This window comes from Heterocephalus glaber, unplaced genomic scaffold (genome assembly GCF_053883595.1).
Source record: "Heterocephalus glaber isolate CG9 unplaced genomic scaffold, H.glaber_assembly_v1.0 deba00001481, whole genome shotgun sequence".
In the NCBI taxonomy this organism is placed as follows: Eukaryota; Metazoa; Chordata; class Mammalia; order Rodentia; family Bathyergidae; genus Heterocephalus; species Heterocephalus glaber.
The window spans coordinates 33,466,662-33,484,242 of NW_028258317.1; the positions used below are offsets into that span (position 1 = coordinate 33,466,662).

The 17,581-nt window shown below is 42.7% G+C and overlaps 1 protein-coding gene across 5 annotated transcripts in view; it reads right to left on the reverse strand.

Annotated features, from left to right (window-relative positions):
* The window catches only part of Adamtsl1 (ADAMTS like 1), a 1,037,009-nt gene that overhangs the window by 29,395 nt on the left and 990,033 nt on the right, over positions 1 to 17,581 (reverse strand). For all 5 annotated transcript variants that reach the window (XM_087183424.1, XM_087183423.1, XM_087183422.1 and 2 more), the window contains one exon: positions 1,403 to 1,615. In XM_087183424.1, coding sequence (XP_087039550.1) covers positions 1,403 to 1,615 — 213 coding nt within the window. The remainder of the gene's footprint in view (positions 1 to 1,402; positions 1,616 to 17,581) is intronic.

Sequence of the window (17,581 nt, forward strand, 5' to 3'; positions counted from 1 at the left end):
TACTTTGTTCTGATTCATTTACCAGAAAGTGTCTGTATTTGTCCACAGAGAGAGATAAATATATCAGAAATGGAATCATAATTAAAAGTATCAAATCATTTTGTAAATGTTTCAAGAAACAGCCTATCCAGAGAGCTCTCCTCTCTTGAGACAATGATGTCAGTGAAAAAGCAAATTTCTTTGGGGGTCTGGGACTCAGTGGTAGAAAAGCTGTCAAAAATAAATGTGGCTAGTAAATTCTGAGTGCTTATTTGCAAGTACTTGTGTATTATAAAAATTACAGATGGGCACTGTATTCTGGTTCTAAGCAGAGAATAGTTGGCTGGTAAGAAAATGGAACATTTGTTTTCCTGTCTGGAAAGCCAAATGGCAGGGGAAGACACAAGAGGAAAATCTATATGCTCAGAAAAATCTCTGCCGCCTCCCTCCATTTGTCTCCTATTGGCACAGAACTCTGGACCTTCCCAAAGAATCTTCCATTTTGGAATATATGTAGTGTGAGTTTATTTCCTTAAAAGTATCACATACGGGTCACAGAACTAGCCTGTGGAAAACTCCAAAGCTTCCCTCGTTTCTGTGAAAAGGCCAGTTTGGGCTTTCTTCTCCCTGCGCTGGGCTCATTTGCAGCTCTTCCTAGCACAGTGCATGCCAGGCCTGCCCCTGTTCCCGGAAGGCACAGGCAGGAGCCACCCGGGCTTTCAGGCTGTTCTTCTCCAGGCCAAGAGAAAGGAGCCTCTTGGAAAGTCCTCTTGAGAACATAAGGCCAGCACCAGAACAGCCCTAGCCCTCTAGGAAGAAGGCAGTGCACACACTGCTGAACTCGAGAAATCGAGAGGCTTTGTGTGTGTGTGTGTGTGTGTGTATGTGTGTGTGTATTTTGTTGAGAGAGAGTCTCACTATGAAGTTCAGGCTGGCCTTGAACTGGCAATCCTGCCTCAACCTCCCCAGTGCTGGGATTACAGGCGTGTGCCACTATGTCCAGTTTTTGTTTATTTTTTAAACTGATCCGGCAGATAAAGCTTCCATTTCAAAACAGGCTACTGTGCGTGCTCATGACCTATCCTTTGGTGGTTAAAGCAGCATAGAAAAGCACATCCAACTTTGATAAACTGTGGTTATTTGATTCCAAGCAACAGCACATTATGAGTAGAAGGACCCATTTACAAGGTGGCACCGACTTTTGCAGGTTCAGCTGGGATAGGGCCTGGGAGCTCTTAGGAAAAGCTATGCATGCTAGAAGGAGGAGGGTCTCACTGCTTGGAACATGGGTTGGCATTGGTTTCCATGCCCTGGAGAGCACTGGATATTAGAGATCACTTTGCTTGATTACAGAATTAGACTCCCAGGTGGGCGCTCTTATTCTAATCCAAGTTCAGCACCCAAAGCCTGTGAGGCTGCTTACCTTGGACCACTAGAGATGCCTTCTGTGTGAGGAACCCTGCCTCATTCTGAGCCAGGCAGCTAAATTCTCCTTGTGACCCGACACTGAGATTCCCGACCTGCAGGATCTGTCCAGCTGCTAAGGTGCGATGCGTCAGTCCTGCGGTGGTGGCGATTGGCTGACCGCCGTGGAACCAGGTGATGTTGGGTGTGGGGTGACCTTGGATGGGGCAGCCTGGAAGAGAGGAGAGGAGGAGTCAGGACAGGCAGGAAGGACACAGTCCCAGGAGCTGTCTCAGCTTCTAGCTGGCTCTGGAAACCACACAGGTAACATGGCCCCACCCCTGGCATGTTATGTCTGCTATTCCCAGGCAACCTACAGATGTTCTTATCCTCTGGGCTTACGGGAGGGTGACAGTCATTCCATTAAGTAAAAATTCTTAGAGAACATAAAGTACCTATTTTTGTCTGTATCCCTGTACTAACTAAAAAATGATGCAATTAATATTCATTCACTGAACATTTTCTAAATTAGTTCCTATACTCATTTTATTCAGGAAAAAAACCTTGCTACTTCAAATGTAGTCTGTTGGAAAAAACAGACTGTGTTGTAACAGTTAATCAAACTGTATTGGTGAAAGTCTAATATCTGCCTCCATTTTACCCAATTTTGATTTCTGAAGTCAAAATGTTCAACAGAGACTAGGAAAACAAATTTAAACACTAATCTCATTTCTCTATAAATTAGGTCTTTTAAAAACTTTCATAAAGCCCAAATTGGACATGTACAGTATCATACTTGTCTGCATAATCACAGAACACATTTCGCTACATTAGAATTCCAAGATATTAAATGGAGATACTGTGTATACCCAAAGCTTGGCTGCTTAGAATTGGTAAGATAAACAGATTCCCATTGTGAGAAAAAACATATTGCTTCTAAAGTTGGACTACTTGCTTAATTTGTTGTTGTGGCCCTAACAACTTAGGTTCCGTAGAAAATTTATTTGGAAGTTTAAGAATACACGTTAAATCACTAAGAATTATACACACCAGAAGTTTCCCCTCAGTTCAGTTGGAATGTCTTGTCTCTTCTGTGCATCCCGCTCTGGGCACAGTGAGGACAGTTAAGGCTACCTTCTTTCTTCCATGAGCCAATAAAGTTCTGTTCATTATAAATGATCTTATCTCAGGTATTGTGTTATAGCAGCACAAAACAAAGACAGAGGATCACTTCTTGGCCTTTTGGCTAAGATCAAGTGTAGTAACAAAAACAGAAGTGAAAGACTTGTACACTAGAAATTACACAGCTGAAATTAAAAAGTCCTAAGTAAATGGAAGGACATCTTATATTCATGGGTTAGAAGACAATATTGTTAAGATGTCAGTTCTACCAAAGTGACCTACAGATTCAGTGCAATTCCAATCGAAATCCCTTTGACATATTCTGAAAATGGAAAATATCATCCAAAATCCCAAATTTCACATGGAATCTCAAGAGCACCCAAACAGTCAAAACAATTTTTTTTGGGGGGTACCAGGGATCGAACTCAGGTCCTTCCACTTGTGAGGAAGGTGGCGGAACCATTGAGCTAAATCCCCGGCCCCAGGCAAAACAATCTTAAAGAAGAAAGTTGGAGGACTCATACTTCCTACATTCAAAGGTTACTCTAAAGGAATAATTACCCAAACAGTACAGTACTCATATACAGACAGACATATGACCAGCGGCACAGGCTAGACCTTTAAATATATGGTCGAATGTTTTTCTATAAGCGTGCCAAAACCATTTGGCGGGGTGGGCAGAGGACAGTCCTTCTGGCAACTGGTGCTAGGAAACTGGATCTCCATAGGCAACCAAATGGACCTGGAACCCAATCTTACACCACATACAAAAAGTAACTGAAACAGGTTAAAGACCTAAACGTAAGAGCTAACAGGATAAAACTTGGGTTTGGCAATGATTTCTTGGATATAACACTAAAATCTAGATAACAAGAGAGAAAAAAGTAAAAAATCATCAAAATTAAAACCTTTTCTACATATAGGACACTATCAAGTAAATGAAAAGGCAACTCATAGAATGGGAGAACTATGTGCAAATCAGATTGTAAATCAGAATTAACATGCAGATTATAAGAACTCAACTCATAAGAAACCACTCACTTAAAAAATGGACAAAGGATGTGAGCAGCTATTACTCAGAAGAAGATACACAAATAGACAATAAGCAGACAAGAGGATGTTCAACTAATCTTCAGGAAATACAAATCAAAACCACATGTTACTCCACCACATTCAACAGGACAAACAAATAAATGTTTGCAAAAGGTGGAGAAATTGAAATTTTTCTGTATTGCTAGTAGGAGTTAAAGTTGAGCAGCTGCTGAGGAAAACAGTATGGAAGTTCCTCAAAAAATTAAACGTAGAATTACCGTACAGTCTACCAAGTCCACTTCCAAAAGAATCAAAAGTGGGGTCTCAAAATATATCTATACCCAACATTCGCAGCAGCATTATACGGGAAATGCAAAATATATTATGATGGGATATTATTCAGCCTTAGCAAGGAATGGAATTTGGACACATGCTACAAAATATTTTTTGGTCAGTCTGGTCAGAGGCCTGCTGAGGCTGACTAGATTCTCAGTTGGTAAATAAGAAACTTGCTGCTCCCAGCCAACCAGGAATATTCAGCCAGGGAATCTTTCATATTAACGCTAATTATTTTTCTAACTCCATCAGGATTGACTTTCCGAGAATATTTAGGGAGAAAAAAGAGTGCTAGCAGCCTCAGACTGTTCTCTGTGGCTGACGCAGTCACTTCTCTGGGAGTCCTAGTCCTTAGCCAGCTGAACATGAGGCATATTTGTTAAGAATTACATTCATGGGCTGGTGGTGGTAGCTCAGTGGTTCTGCTGCCTGCCTCATAAGCGCAAGGACCCGAGTTTGATTTCCGGTACCAAAAAACAAACAAACAAGAATTACATTCACAATCCTCCCTTTTTCTTGGAAGAAGAGGCCATAGTGAGCAGCAGGACACCTCTTGGCCCATCTGGGTCTTGAGTCTTAGCCATGTGGCCAGGCCTTCCACCCTGCTTGTGAAAGATGTTAAGTGAAGATGAGCTTTTAAGAAAGTTTTAGAAAGAAATCTAGTTTTGTTACTTTCGTATTCAGTTGCAGATTCCTGTTTCTCAGGGAGAACTCTAGGTTTTGATAGGTTCTCTGGCTTCAGTTTTCTAATTTGTACACGGGAACATTTGAAGATTCAAGCTACACTAAGGTTCTGATGAGGTGACCTTTAAAGGGCTTTTGGGCACTAAGAATTCTCAACATCATCTCAGACTCATTATCCTCACTACTTTTTCCCCCTCCCCTGGGTAGCTAAGTGACTTTATCTGCACTACCTGGATTAATGTAAAGTGAAGCACAGATATGCCAATGAAGGGCTCATGGCAGAAGTGTCATATATGGAGGTTATGTAGGATTAAGACAGGGAGAGATCTCTGTCTTCGTGTCCATGTGAGCTTGCCTGTCACTACAACTAAATGTCACCTTCCCATAAGGATAGCAGTCATATTGGATTAGGGCTCAGCTTAATGAATTCATCTTAACTTGGTCACTCTTATCAATGCCCCTATTTCCAAATAAGGGCATATTTACAGGTACTGGAATTAGGATTTTAACAACTTTGAGCAGGGGGCGGGGGGGTGATGTTCACAATTCAACTAACAACAGAGGGCTATCCCAAGCAGAGCACAACGGTTTGGACAGACTGATGAAATACAGAATAGAGTTTAAGACATGGAGGCAACTGGAAGTTGTTGAGAATTCCAAAGATGGGGGTGGTATATAGAAAAAAGCTACAGAAATCTACACAAATTCCTCTGCAGTCTTTGGCCAGCTGAAGATGTATATGCTCAGGGGTTAAACTCTACAATATTGAGTGAAGAGAAGTCAGGAAACTGTGAGCTTGATATTTCCCAAATCTCAAATTAGGCTGAAAGCACTTCAAGTGCTGACCAAGTAGAGTTCAGCACCTGTACAGATCCTTGGGGCATTCAGTAGAGAACCCAGAAAAGCCTCAGAGTAAAGGCTACCCTAGACCTAGCCTAACTAAGCATACAAAGATCAAACTGAAATTTATTTAATTTATTTTTTCCATTAAGTTTATTGGTACATTTTAGGTATAAAATACAGTTACATTCATCATTGGGATCCTGTATCTTTACATGTTGTATCTTGGTTCTTATTTTTTTCCCCTTCCCTATTTGTAAAGATCGTTTCCATTTTTTTCCTTTTCTCATATTTTTTCTTTTCCCTTCTTTCCTTTCCCCTACTCCTCCCACTTCCCCAACTCCTTCAGACCTTTTCTTCCTATTACACAGTATCAATTATACAAGAAATTTAAATAACTGATTAACAGAAGAAAATCTAACAATCTTGAGAGGAAGATAACAAGATATTGAAGATATCTGCACTGCAAAATCTATAGACAAATATTTCTTTTTTTTAAAGTTTTCATTAAAATTTTTTTTTCATACTAGGGATCAAACTCAGGACCTTGTGCTTGCGAAGCAGGCAGTGGCACCACTGAGCTAAATCCCTAGCCCTCCAATTTTTTTTTGAGACAGGATTTTGCTATGTAGTTCAGGCTGGCCTCGAACTCATGGTGATCCTCCTGCTACAGCCTCCCAAGTGCTGGGATTACAGGTATGCACCACCACGCCTGGCTTAGACAAATATTGTTGACAAGTCAAGAAGCAAGAAATGTGTGACCTGTAACTGGGACAAGAACTGGTTAATGGAAATAGGCCCAGAAATAATGATGATGAACTAGCAGACAAGAATATTAAAACTGGTTGTTAGAATTTTTAAGTGTTTAAAGGAAAATATGCATATACTGAGGAAAAAAATGGAAGTTACAAAAAGAATCAAATTTTTATAGATGAAATATATCCCTTTGTTTGTAGTGATATGGATCTAACCGAGGGTCTTGTGTCTGCTAGGTGAGCACTATACATCCCCAGCTCCAACATATATTTTCTGAAAAAAAGAGTTTACCGAATAGGATTAATAGAAAACACATTATAGAAAAAGATCTGTGAAAATGAAGATGTAGTTACAGGGATGAACCAAAGTAAAACAAAGATAGAAGAATGGTCAAATGTATGTTAGAGAAGAATGGCTTTATGGGCATCTCTGTTAAATTGTACAGTTAAGATTTATTCATTTCAATGTATACAAGCTTTACTTAAATAAGCAATTGAGTAGGGTAGAGGGGCAGTGGGGGATACAAATGAAATAAGGTGGAATGTTGCTTACTGAAGGTGAATGATGTGGCCATGGGGTCACTGTACTGTACTCTGCCTGAAAGTGACAGTGTTCATGGTTTTCCAAAGGCGTTTACATTGTTTAAATCATTAATCTTGAGGAATGACTCAGGGTCCAGTCACTTTTTAGATATTCTACTTATTCAGTCTATGCTTTTCTATAAGGTTTTAGTAGGTTAAAACCAAACAAAACTGATGTTCCAGCAAACACTTCCCAAATATTTTATAATCAACAACTCAAAAATTCTTGCTGGTTCAGCTTCATTCATTCAGTTCTGTTGAAGACAGTGATCACTCACAGTCCTCACACAGTGGAGAAGGCCACGCTCCAAGAATGTCAGAGCCCAAGGAAGTGGGAGAGATTTACCCCTGGTTCTGGCTGACATAGTGTGTGGCCTGGAACATGTTTCTCAGACCATGGCCTGACACAGAAATATACCTTTGCCTTGTTTGAGTTGCTGCTGTTTGAATTTTGGTTACAAGGTGTGAGTCCAGACCTTGATGACAACCCTAAATGCTCTCCCGCTCCTACGGTGGTGTCCATTTGCCCAGCAGATATGATTGTCTCTTTCACATCAGGACACAAACCACAGAGAGTGTATTCCTAGCGCATGTGACAATGCATTTTGGATTGAAAATGCTCTTAAGAAACTCTACTTTGTCTATTTTCCTACAGTTTTTAAAGGAAAGACTGAAGTAAATGAATTATAACCAAAGTCAATGAACAAACTTGCCAGTCACCTGCCTTTTCCATTACTAATCTTCAGTGCTGTTAATGGAGCACATAGGAGGTTTTTCTCCATAAAACTCCCTTTGTGCTCAAGGTTGGTATTCTTCCTGACCCAGTGCACTGTAGTGCAGGCCCTCCGCTTTCATGTACACATTGCTGTGCGCGTCTCTGTGTGTCTCCACGGTCTCCCAGGGTTGCCTGCTACAGGAGTAAAGTAAGGAATCTAACATGAACTCCCACTGCATATGTTCCCAGTGAGTAATTATCCCTGTTTCACTGCTAACGAGAAAACCTGGCCTGTAACAGGGTTTCTTTCTGTCATGGACATTTCTCATTTGTTAAAGTCAAAGAAGTATCAATCAGCTTTTGGAGACGAGTGTTCTCTCTGTGTGCCATTTACAAGGACACCCAAACTGTGTACTAATGCATCTCATACCCCCAAAGAAGCCAAACAATAAACCAATCCCCTCCGCCTTGACTTTGCTTTGATGAAGAAGTTGACAGTGTATAAGGGAGGAGCTGGCACCTCTTCTTTCTGTTTCTGCCCAGGCATAAGAGTGCCAGCTGTCTCCACCCTCCGCCCTCAGCTCCTAGGAAATGGACAGTTGGCTGGTGCAGTGCTAGCTGCTCAGACCCCACTCTTCAAGGGTCTGAGCTGTTAGGCAGCTGCAAGGAGGCAGCTTTAGGAAGACACCCAGCTAAGGAGAGTCTGGACAGCAGTGTCCTCGAGAGACCCTTCCTAACCAGGGAGAGAAAATATGCTGTTTGCCCATTTCTAGGCCCTCTGTGGCTCTCGGCTGAGCCAAAGCCAAGTGCGATTCACATATGTGTGAAGCTTTTTTCTTTCTAGTTTCATCTACATTTTTTTTTCTGTTTTCAACACATTTACTGGAGAGCAAGAGAAGTTCAGAATGGGGGAAAGGTACCCGTGAAGAAAACAAGATTGTATGAGAAGTTTCTTCCTCTTTTAATCTGTGGTTGATTTTTTTATCTTAAATGTAGACAAAAACGTCTCTCCTAGTGGCTCTGACATCCGGATGCGCTGATATCAACTAGGGGAAAGGAAGCAGGGCTACTGCATGTAGGAAAGTGTGTGTCGGAGACCAAGGAGTTCTGCACTTTTATTTGCCCCAGATGTGCCCAAGTCCGCAGCCTCATGCAAGAGCAGGGGAGTGGGCCAGCTGTGACCTGTGACGTGGATGAGCCGGGGCCCTGCTTACAGCAAGCTGGCCTCAGTGACATAACCTGTCTCCCAAGCTTACACCAGTTTTTGCAACTAAACCAACCCAACTGAGGGAGACAGCCTGTGTCTTATAGAGAGAAATGTGGGGCAGAAACCAGGAGGCCTGCAGCCTGGGTGCAGGAGATGCTGGTGAACCCATAAGGCAGAAGGGCAGGGCTGCCCTTGAGGCACCTGTCTTGAAAGAAGCTCTGAACTCATGATGATCATTACTCAGTGGATTCTTTTTGTTGATTTACAGGCTGAAAATCACCAGGACTTTTGGCAAGCAGCTTGATTTGTGGGCTTCTTTGCAGGATGGATCAAGCCAACTCCAGCATTCATTAGCTGTCTATCACTTCACTGAGCTACACATCCGGAGTTCATTTTTGTGAGCTCTTAGCTTTAATGAGCAGAAGCAAGGTTTCCAAGTGCACAGTCTCTCTCTTCTTCATCTCTAGCCAAATAGCTCAAACAAAAAAGGCAGCTAGGTTTGATAAAATAATTATACAGAGCAATACCCAGCTGACTGAATGATCACAGGGAAGAATGTTTTGAAAATGGGAATACACAATCCAAAAGAGGAGAAGAAAGTAGTAGTACCCTGGGAATTTTTACTTATTTGACTGCTGTCTAAAGAAAAGAAAGCAGTGGCAGACTAGGACATGCTGTGTAAAAATATTAAAGACATGGCATTATTACTTCATGAGCTGGCTCTAGGCTGTCAGCATTTTCAATATAACCCTGTATTTTTCATAGAGTTAAAACTCACTGTAAAAATGGTATGTGCTGGGATGAAACTTGGCACTTGTCGTAGTCGGTCTGGGAGTCCTTTCCTTAATTTAATTTTATAAAACTGGAAAACACTCGGCACTTGGAGATTTATAGAGGGCTCTCCCTTCTGCCATGGTCGGGGGTGTGGGGCTCACTCTAAGGTCACAGGGCGACTGACAGAAGCAGAAACACTGCTCCAGTGCACTCTGTGGCTCCTGCTTCTTTCAGGCTGGCGTACCCTTGGGCAACAAAGATGGTCTCTAAAGCAGCGGAAAATGAGTGGGGACTGGCACCAGATAGTGGGTGGAGAAAAATGATTAATCTATATTGGAAAAATGCAGTTCTTACTCCCCATTTGTCAGCTGCACCCCAGAAGGCTGTGGAAGAAGACAAGCCACTTTCAGTTTTACTTTGATTCCTGGGACCTCCCAATGAGCTAGGCAAATAACCAGGCCAAGGCTTTCCATGTACATCTCCCCTCCCTCCCCCAAACCCTAACTTTAAACCATTCCTGGAAAAATGGAAATATATAAGCCCACTTTCCATTCCCCAAATGTCTTTTTACTCTAGGGCAAGCTCTGGGTTTCCACTGGCCGGGGTGCACGAATGTCTCCATGCTCCCGAACATCTGGGGGAAGAGCTGGATGAATTTCTTTTCATGAAAAGGAGCTCCATCCAGATTTATGACTTAAGGTCTTGCCCTGTCCAAGATGCTTACTCTTGGTGACCGTCCTGCTCGCACTCGAGGGCCGCTTACCGTCTCTCAGGTAAGGAAAGTCAGTTGGTCAGGTCTGAAATACATGAACACAGCCTGGCTGTGAAAATGGGGTTGTGTCCTCTGGGCAGAGCCTGGTGATGCTGAGCAACATGCTCACCAGGGTGAGCCGGGCACTTCTGAGAGGGGTGGAGGGAAGCAGGCACCAGAAAACTGGTGCAGTTTTAACTCAGGATTTAACCTGTCATGAGTGAATAATACACAGAGTTCCCACGTGTGCCAGTAGGTGCTTGGCAGAAAGTGCACCTCTCAGAGACACACCAGCATGTCTAATGAATCTCAGTTGTGTGTGTCTGAGTTCCCGGCCAGATCTACCCTTGGGTTGACTCTACCCTTGGGCAGGTGCTACCAGGTTGTTGCCGGAGGACAGAACAGGATGGCCTGGGGAGGCCAGGCTGCAGGCTGCCAGAGCTGAGGAGAGTTCCATGCACTGATGAGGTGGCCTCTTCACACCCTCAAGGGTGGCTCCTGCTCGGGCATACCACATTGTCACGGGCCTAGGGGCAGAGCGCCCCGCTCTGTATTTATTGGACACACCCACCAAGTCCGGTTTCTGGAAGGGTAAGACTGATGTTTTATATGTGCCGTGCAGTAAGCAAGGTGCCACTGCTCAAAGAAGGAGATGGGTGTTACAGGGAAGAGCCCTGGGCTCTCTACATAGCCTCTTCCCTTGAGCAAGAGAGCTATTCTCACCCCTCACTCCAGCCAAGGCAGAGGCAAGCCAGAAAACAGCTAGATTAGGTTGAGGGGAACAGCAAAAGCCAGCAGCAGCTTGGAGCCAACACGTCTTCCTGAGCTACATTTGGCTCTGTTTAAGGGTGTGAGTCTTTGCAGAAGAAGTAAAACCCCACACGTACTGAAGAAGACTGCTCACAGCCTGCACACACCCCGTGTCCGTTTTCTTCTGCCGAACCAAAGCCACAGAGCACAGCAGAGATGAAGAATGGCTAATACTCATGGCAGGTATCCCGAGGGCCTCCTGGGCAGGGCCAGGGTTCAGTGGTGAGTCACAGGAAGGAGCAGCTGCTGACGAGGATTCCGAGGTGGAGCTGCCAGGGCAGCACAGAGGCCTTTCCTGGATTTATTACTCCCGTGTAAGTCTCCTGAGTCCTGAAGCACCAGAAACTTCTCAACAAAGTAAGGAAAATAATGCACAATGTGAGGGAGGTACATGCAGGGAAAACATTGTGTGGGGAGCTGGTGCAGGCATGGGAGCCCTAGAGAGGCCTTTCAAAGTGTGAGGACAGTGGTGGTTGTGGTGAGTGTGAAGGACGCCGCCCACTGGCTTTTGCTGGGGCAGTGCGGTCTGGCCTCTGCTCAGGAAGAGTGTAGTCTTTCAAGGACCCACAAAAAGAGATGTCCTCCCAAGGGGAGGTCAGAAATCCAACAGCCCTAACTGGAAGAGCATGGCAACAGTGGGACATATGTCTGAAGAGTGGACAGTAGCTGCCCAAGTGCCTCTCTTGTCTTGCAATCTGTACTTACAATGTGGATTTGCTTTTGGCTCCTCATGTCCTCTGGGTGTGGTTCTCGGATCTCCCTGGATCCTGTATGCTCCAGAGACCCCCTGAGCATTCAGTGAGGGTGCAAGGGAGAGGTGGCTCAGCTCAGATTCCCGGGCCAGTTCTGACCAGCAAAAGCATCATTTGGCTTTGGAGGCTCTAAAACCAATGGAGTCTCTTTAGGCAACTGGGGATTTAAAGCAACCTAGGCCTGGATGAATACATGCTGTTCGGCTGGAAATGGGCACCTTCTTGACTGAATTTGGTCTTATTATGGGCTTTGCACAGAGCTACATCCAGAGCCCTTTTTCATTTTTAGACAGAATCTCACTAAGCTGCTCAGGCTGGGCTTGACCTTGTGATCCTCCTCCTCTGGCAGGATCCAACCCCCACAGTGCTGGGAAAATGGGCAGGGCTGTGCCTGAATAAAACTTTATTTATAAGGTAGTTGCAGCCTAGACTTCTCAGGGCCAAGCAGTGGTCTAGGAAATGAGGTCATTAAGGTTTCTGTATACTGAGAATAAATGGTCTAGTAAAACCACTAAATGCCTGTTCAAGACATTTTCACCTCCAAAGAAAACAGCTATTTTCATGAGAGAAGGAAGATGAATTCAATATAACCTTTTCTAGTTAAAATGCTCAATTTTCTGCTTCAAAAATACTAATATATGCTTAAAGTTCAGAACATATGAAAATTTATAAATCCTTCAAGTCTTAATATTCAGAGATAATGTTACTCTGAATATTACTCTGAATGTTACTCCTTCTAACTACACAAATGCACTTGTATTTTGGGGAGATTAGTAAATCTTGGACAATATTCTCATCAGCAGGTATGGATCTATATGATTCTTTAAAATTGCTGCTAGAGTCTATATATGAATAAATCAGAATCTTTTCCTTAATTACCTTCCTACAGATTATTACATTATTTCCAAGTTTTCACTAATAAACTATGTTATGGTACATTTCTTCATACATATGTTTCTGTGTCCAAATAGCTCCATAGATTACATTACTAAAGTGGCATTGCTCTGTCATTGAGAACCATTTAAAATATTGATATGCACTGCCAAATTGCCCTCCAGAGATTTTATACTGATTTATGTTTTGGGCAACAATGTATATTAGGATATGTGACCCAATTTTTGGATACTGTGGTCAGCAGGGAGAAAAATGCTTCACCTCTTCCCCCAAATGCACATTGTAATTACTGAAATTTATGAATATACTACCTCACATTGAAAAGGGGACTTTGCAGATGTGATCAAGAAAGAATCTGGAGATGGGAGATTATCCTAGGTACTCCAAGTTGGCCCAAAGTAATCAAGAAGGGTCCTTGTACAGTAACAGGGGAAACAGTTCATAGAGATGTGGGGATACTCTGCTGCTGCCCTGAAGATGGGAGAAAGGCCTCATCCAAGGAATACAGGTGGCTTTCTAGAAGCTGGCAAAGGCGAGGGGATGGATTTTACCTTCGTATGTGGTACTGAGATGAGCCAGGCACACAGGGCCACTGCTGTGGTCTGAATGGCCCCTCCAACCTTCATATGTAGGAACTTTAATTCTCCAATAAGGCGGTGTTAGGAGGTAGAGTCTAGAGGGAGGGGGCTGGGCCAGGGGAACAGACTCTTCATGAAGGAATTGATGTCTTTCTCATGAAGTGGGTTCGCTATCTTGGGACTTCAGCCTCCTTTCCCCTCTTCCACACACATCTACTTGATCTTCTGCTTTCCATCATGCAACGAAGCAGCACCAAGAAACCCTCACCAGAAGGTGAGTAGACACAAGTGCTGTGCTCTTGGATTTTCATCGTCCAGATCCATGAGACAAAATAGCCTCTTTTCTTTGTAAATTATTGTGTCTCAGGTATTGTGTCATAGCAACTGGAAATGGACTCTGCCATCGTGGTAACCTGGTAAGAGTCTGAGAGCCTGAGTCAGATGAGGAAGGGGTCTCTGTGTGGATGAGGGCAGCAGTGATAGGAGACTGTTTATGCAGAGAGGGTCAATCAAACAATATATTAAGAATAATGGGAACCAGATAATTACAGATATGGAAAGAAAAGATGGAAGAATCCTGTGTTGTTGGATCAGAATTAGAGGTATAAGAGAAAATTCATGGTTTGATGTATAGACAAATGTGGAAGTGGTGTGTGTATATTCACATACATGCAGACAGTGGTACCTCAGTTCATGAACAATTATGTTTGCAAACAATCTGGTTTGCAAACAGAAACGTTTGGCAAGTTTGTTTTTGGTTGCAAACTCTGCATCGGGTGACAAACACTACCACGGCCATCTTTCCCACACAAACACAAATGTGGCCATCTTTTCCAAAATCATAGAACAAATTAATTGTGAGCCAAGGTGCCATTGCATACTTATATCCATACCTGTATGCACTGAAAATAGCGACACTCTGATAGCAACAAGTACACCTAAGAATGACATCTTCATTTTTAATACTGTTCTTCAGGGCTAGAGCAGAAAAGGTTCAGGATGATCCAAGAACATCTCCTGTGCCACAAAGTGAGAAGTGCTCAAAGAAGGGTATGGATGTGTCAAAAGAAACAGCAGCTGCTTTAAGGTTCACTGGCTGAAGCTGGGATTTTTTTTGTTTTTTACAAAAAATAAAGGAGGACAGCAAAAGGTTACAGTCCATGGGGTAAGACTGGAACCCATGATTCATGTAGACAGAAGCAAATGAGTGGTAAATTCAGCAAGGATTAGAATATTTACCATCATCTCAAAGTGCCTCCCTATAAAATGCATATTAATTACAAGAGAAAAAGAATACTTTTACAATACAAATGCCTGAAAGGTGCCACCTTAATCAGGTGATGGAATTCACATCAGCAGCAGCTTACAGAAGAAATTGTGATAATGTGGTTGGGTGCAGTGAGGAGAGCCCAGCATCACACCTGGGATGTTTCTGCCCAAGATGCACAACTCCAGCCTGGTTCCAAGGAAATGCCAGACACATCCAAATAGTGGGACACATTTAAAACAGGTCTGGAATTTTCAAAAGTATTACAGTCATAAAAGTCAAAGGGAGTCCAAGGAACTGTTTCAGGTTTGGAAAGACTTAAGAGACATGACAACTAAATGCAATGTGTGACTGCATTATTTTGCTAACAACAGTACGGACACAATGGACAAACTGTAAAGGAACAGGGTGGGGTCAGCAGCTCAGTGTGAAATGGGTCAGGGAGAAAAAGCTCTTTGTATTATACTTCCAACTTGTGTGTAAAACAGATTATTTCAAAGTTAAAGTACTGTACACTAAAGAAAAAAGACATTTTTATACCAAATTAAGAAAGACAACCACATGTGAAAACCACAGGAGAAAGAAAAGCCTGGCATATGTTCCAAAGCCTTGGGTTGTGGAGGACAGAGTAGTGAGTATCCAGGACACAAAGTTGGTGGTGGCTCAGATTCACCTCCCACCCATCGTGGCTTCTGAATACTTTCTCCTTTCTCCACTCGTTTCTGCTCTGAAAATAAGTGTCTTCTCTAGTCACTAAATCCTACAGACAACTCAAAGTCTGTAAATAACAACTTTTTAAAAAATGCAAATGCTGATGATTTCTCCTCTGATTTAAAAACATCTTTCTTAAAATTCGGCAAGAGGGCTGGGGATTTAGTTCAGTGGTTATGCTGCCTGTTTCAAAAGTTCAAGGACCCGAGTTTGATCCCTGGTACCAAAAAAAAAAAAAAAAAAAAAAAAAAAAATCGGCAAGAGCAAGTTTATCATTCAATTGCTGTTAATCAAACTAAAAGTTATTTAAAGTGAAGTTTAATTAGCCGAATTACAATTGTCTGAATAGGCAAAGCTTACACGGCTGTCCCTCCAAATTGATCAGAGACCGGGCCAGGGCCCTCTTGGGCACTGAAAGCTGAGATGCTCGGGTCCCCTGTGTACATGGTGTAGTATCTGCATATAACACACATCCTCCTGAGCACTTTAGTCCCGTGTAGATTACTTGTAATACCTAAGGCTATGTAAATGCTATGTTGTATTATATTGTCTAGGGAATGTCAACAAAAATATCTGTACATATTCAGTGTAAGTACAAACTTTTTCTGGTTACTAATTTTTGACTGTTTTTGGTTTAATCCTTGGATGTGGAACTGGCAGGTTTAGATGACAGGCTGTATTTTAATTGATCAAAATACTATTTTATAATAACATCAAGTTTTGTATAGAACACGTGCAGGTCCACAACCAGCCAACAAGCCAGCCAGCCAGCCAGCCAGCCAAGGAAAACCTCTGCCACGGTTACTTCACAAAAGCTTCACTTTTCTTTCCCTTTAACTTTTGTAATACTTTTTTCCTCTCTGCAGTCAGACCATGTTACAGATGATTTCAGTGTGTTAAGCAGAAGCTCTTCAGCAAAATCTGGTGTGCCTCTGAATTGCCTTGATAAATGTTTCTCTGAACTGTGGTATGGAGTGAGGGTCTGAGTTGCCAGCAAAGTTCATGAAGGCAGAGAGCAATGAGATTAGAAGCAGAGAATTGAACAGGCTGTGCAGTCTTTACTGCACACACAGGGAAGCTGTGGTCATCTTCTGCAGGGCCTACATCTTTGTCTGGGCTCGGAAAGCTGGCAGGATAACAGAAACATGGACTGGTGCTGGTTTATCTCTTCCGATACCACTTCAAAGAGTCACATATTCCATACAATGGTCCCTGCCAGGTTCCAGAAGGACCTTGAATGCATTTTGGTCTTATCTCCTTGGCAACAAAACATAGAGGGAGCTCATTATTTTTGAGCAGCACTGCCAACAGAGAAATGAAGAATTCCATAATCATAATGGAGTTCCACAGAAAAAGATTCTTGATGGAATGATGCTTTTGGAGTTAAATTTTTCTTTCTACATACTTTTCAGAGATAAGGTACTAAAGGTGAAGGGTGAAAGAGTTTGAACTTTTAAGCAGATATAGACATATTAGATTATATTCCACGAATAAGAGTACAATCATTATTATCACCATTTTTTCCTTTGGCCTAACATACCTGTGGCCTGATCAGCTTTCTACACTTTGCTTTGATAGGCTACAGTGGGTGGGGAACAGCAGGTAGTCAGCAAAACCTCTTTTAAAACTCTATAGATTTCAAAGACAGTGAAAATCCTTTTCTATTTTTAGGAATGTTACCACAACCCTCATATGGGGATGTCCTACAAAATGCCTCTCATAATGAAAAATGAAACTCAGTCTTTTCTGCCCAGAGCAGCACTGATCAGGCCCAAAGCTCAGCTTCTTCTCCAAGACTCATTTTTTCTACCTTTCCTGTATACTAAGTTAATTCACCTTGTGCTGCCGTGGCTCGCAGGAGACTAGGACTTACTGCAGAGGTTCTAGTAACGTCCCCTTTCCCTGTTCCCTACATTTGGCGCCCAACGTGGACGTAAATCGGATCCACAAGCGAACTCGTCTGTGAGACAAACTCGGAGTAAAAGAGACAGCACATGGATCTCCCAGGACGATTTCCGGACTTGGATGAGGGACACTGGTGGTGCTGTTTTTCCACTGAGCTTTTAAAAAAACTCTGTCAGTGATCCTGGTTTACAGCCATGATTAAGAACCCTCATGGATCTAAGAAGCGGCAATAACGTGGCTAAGGTTCTTCAAGTATTGGTGATCAGACACATTTGGAACTTGCTGGATTGCTTGCAAAATTCTTCTGTAGAGGAGAACTTGTTGCCTTCTCAGGAACTGCTTTAGAGTTAGCATCCCTGGAGGTTATGGTGAGGACAATAATGTGAAAATCTGTCATCATTAACTCTGTTGGAGAGTTTTGAAGACACTACCGAGGATTAAATGATCTGGAAAATTCAGTCTTTGGAAAAGTGTATTGTATTC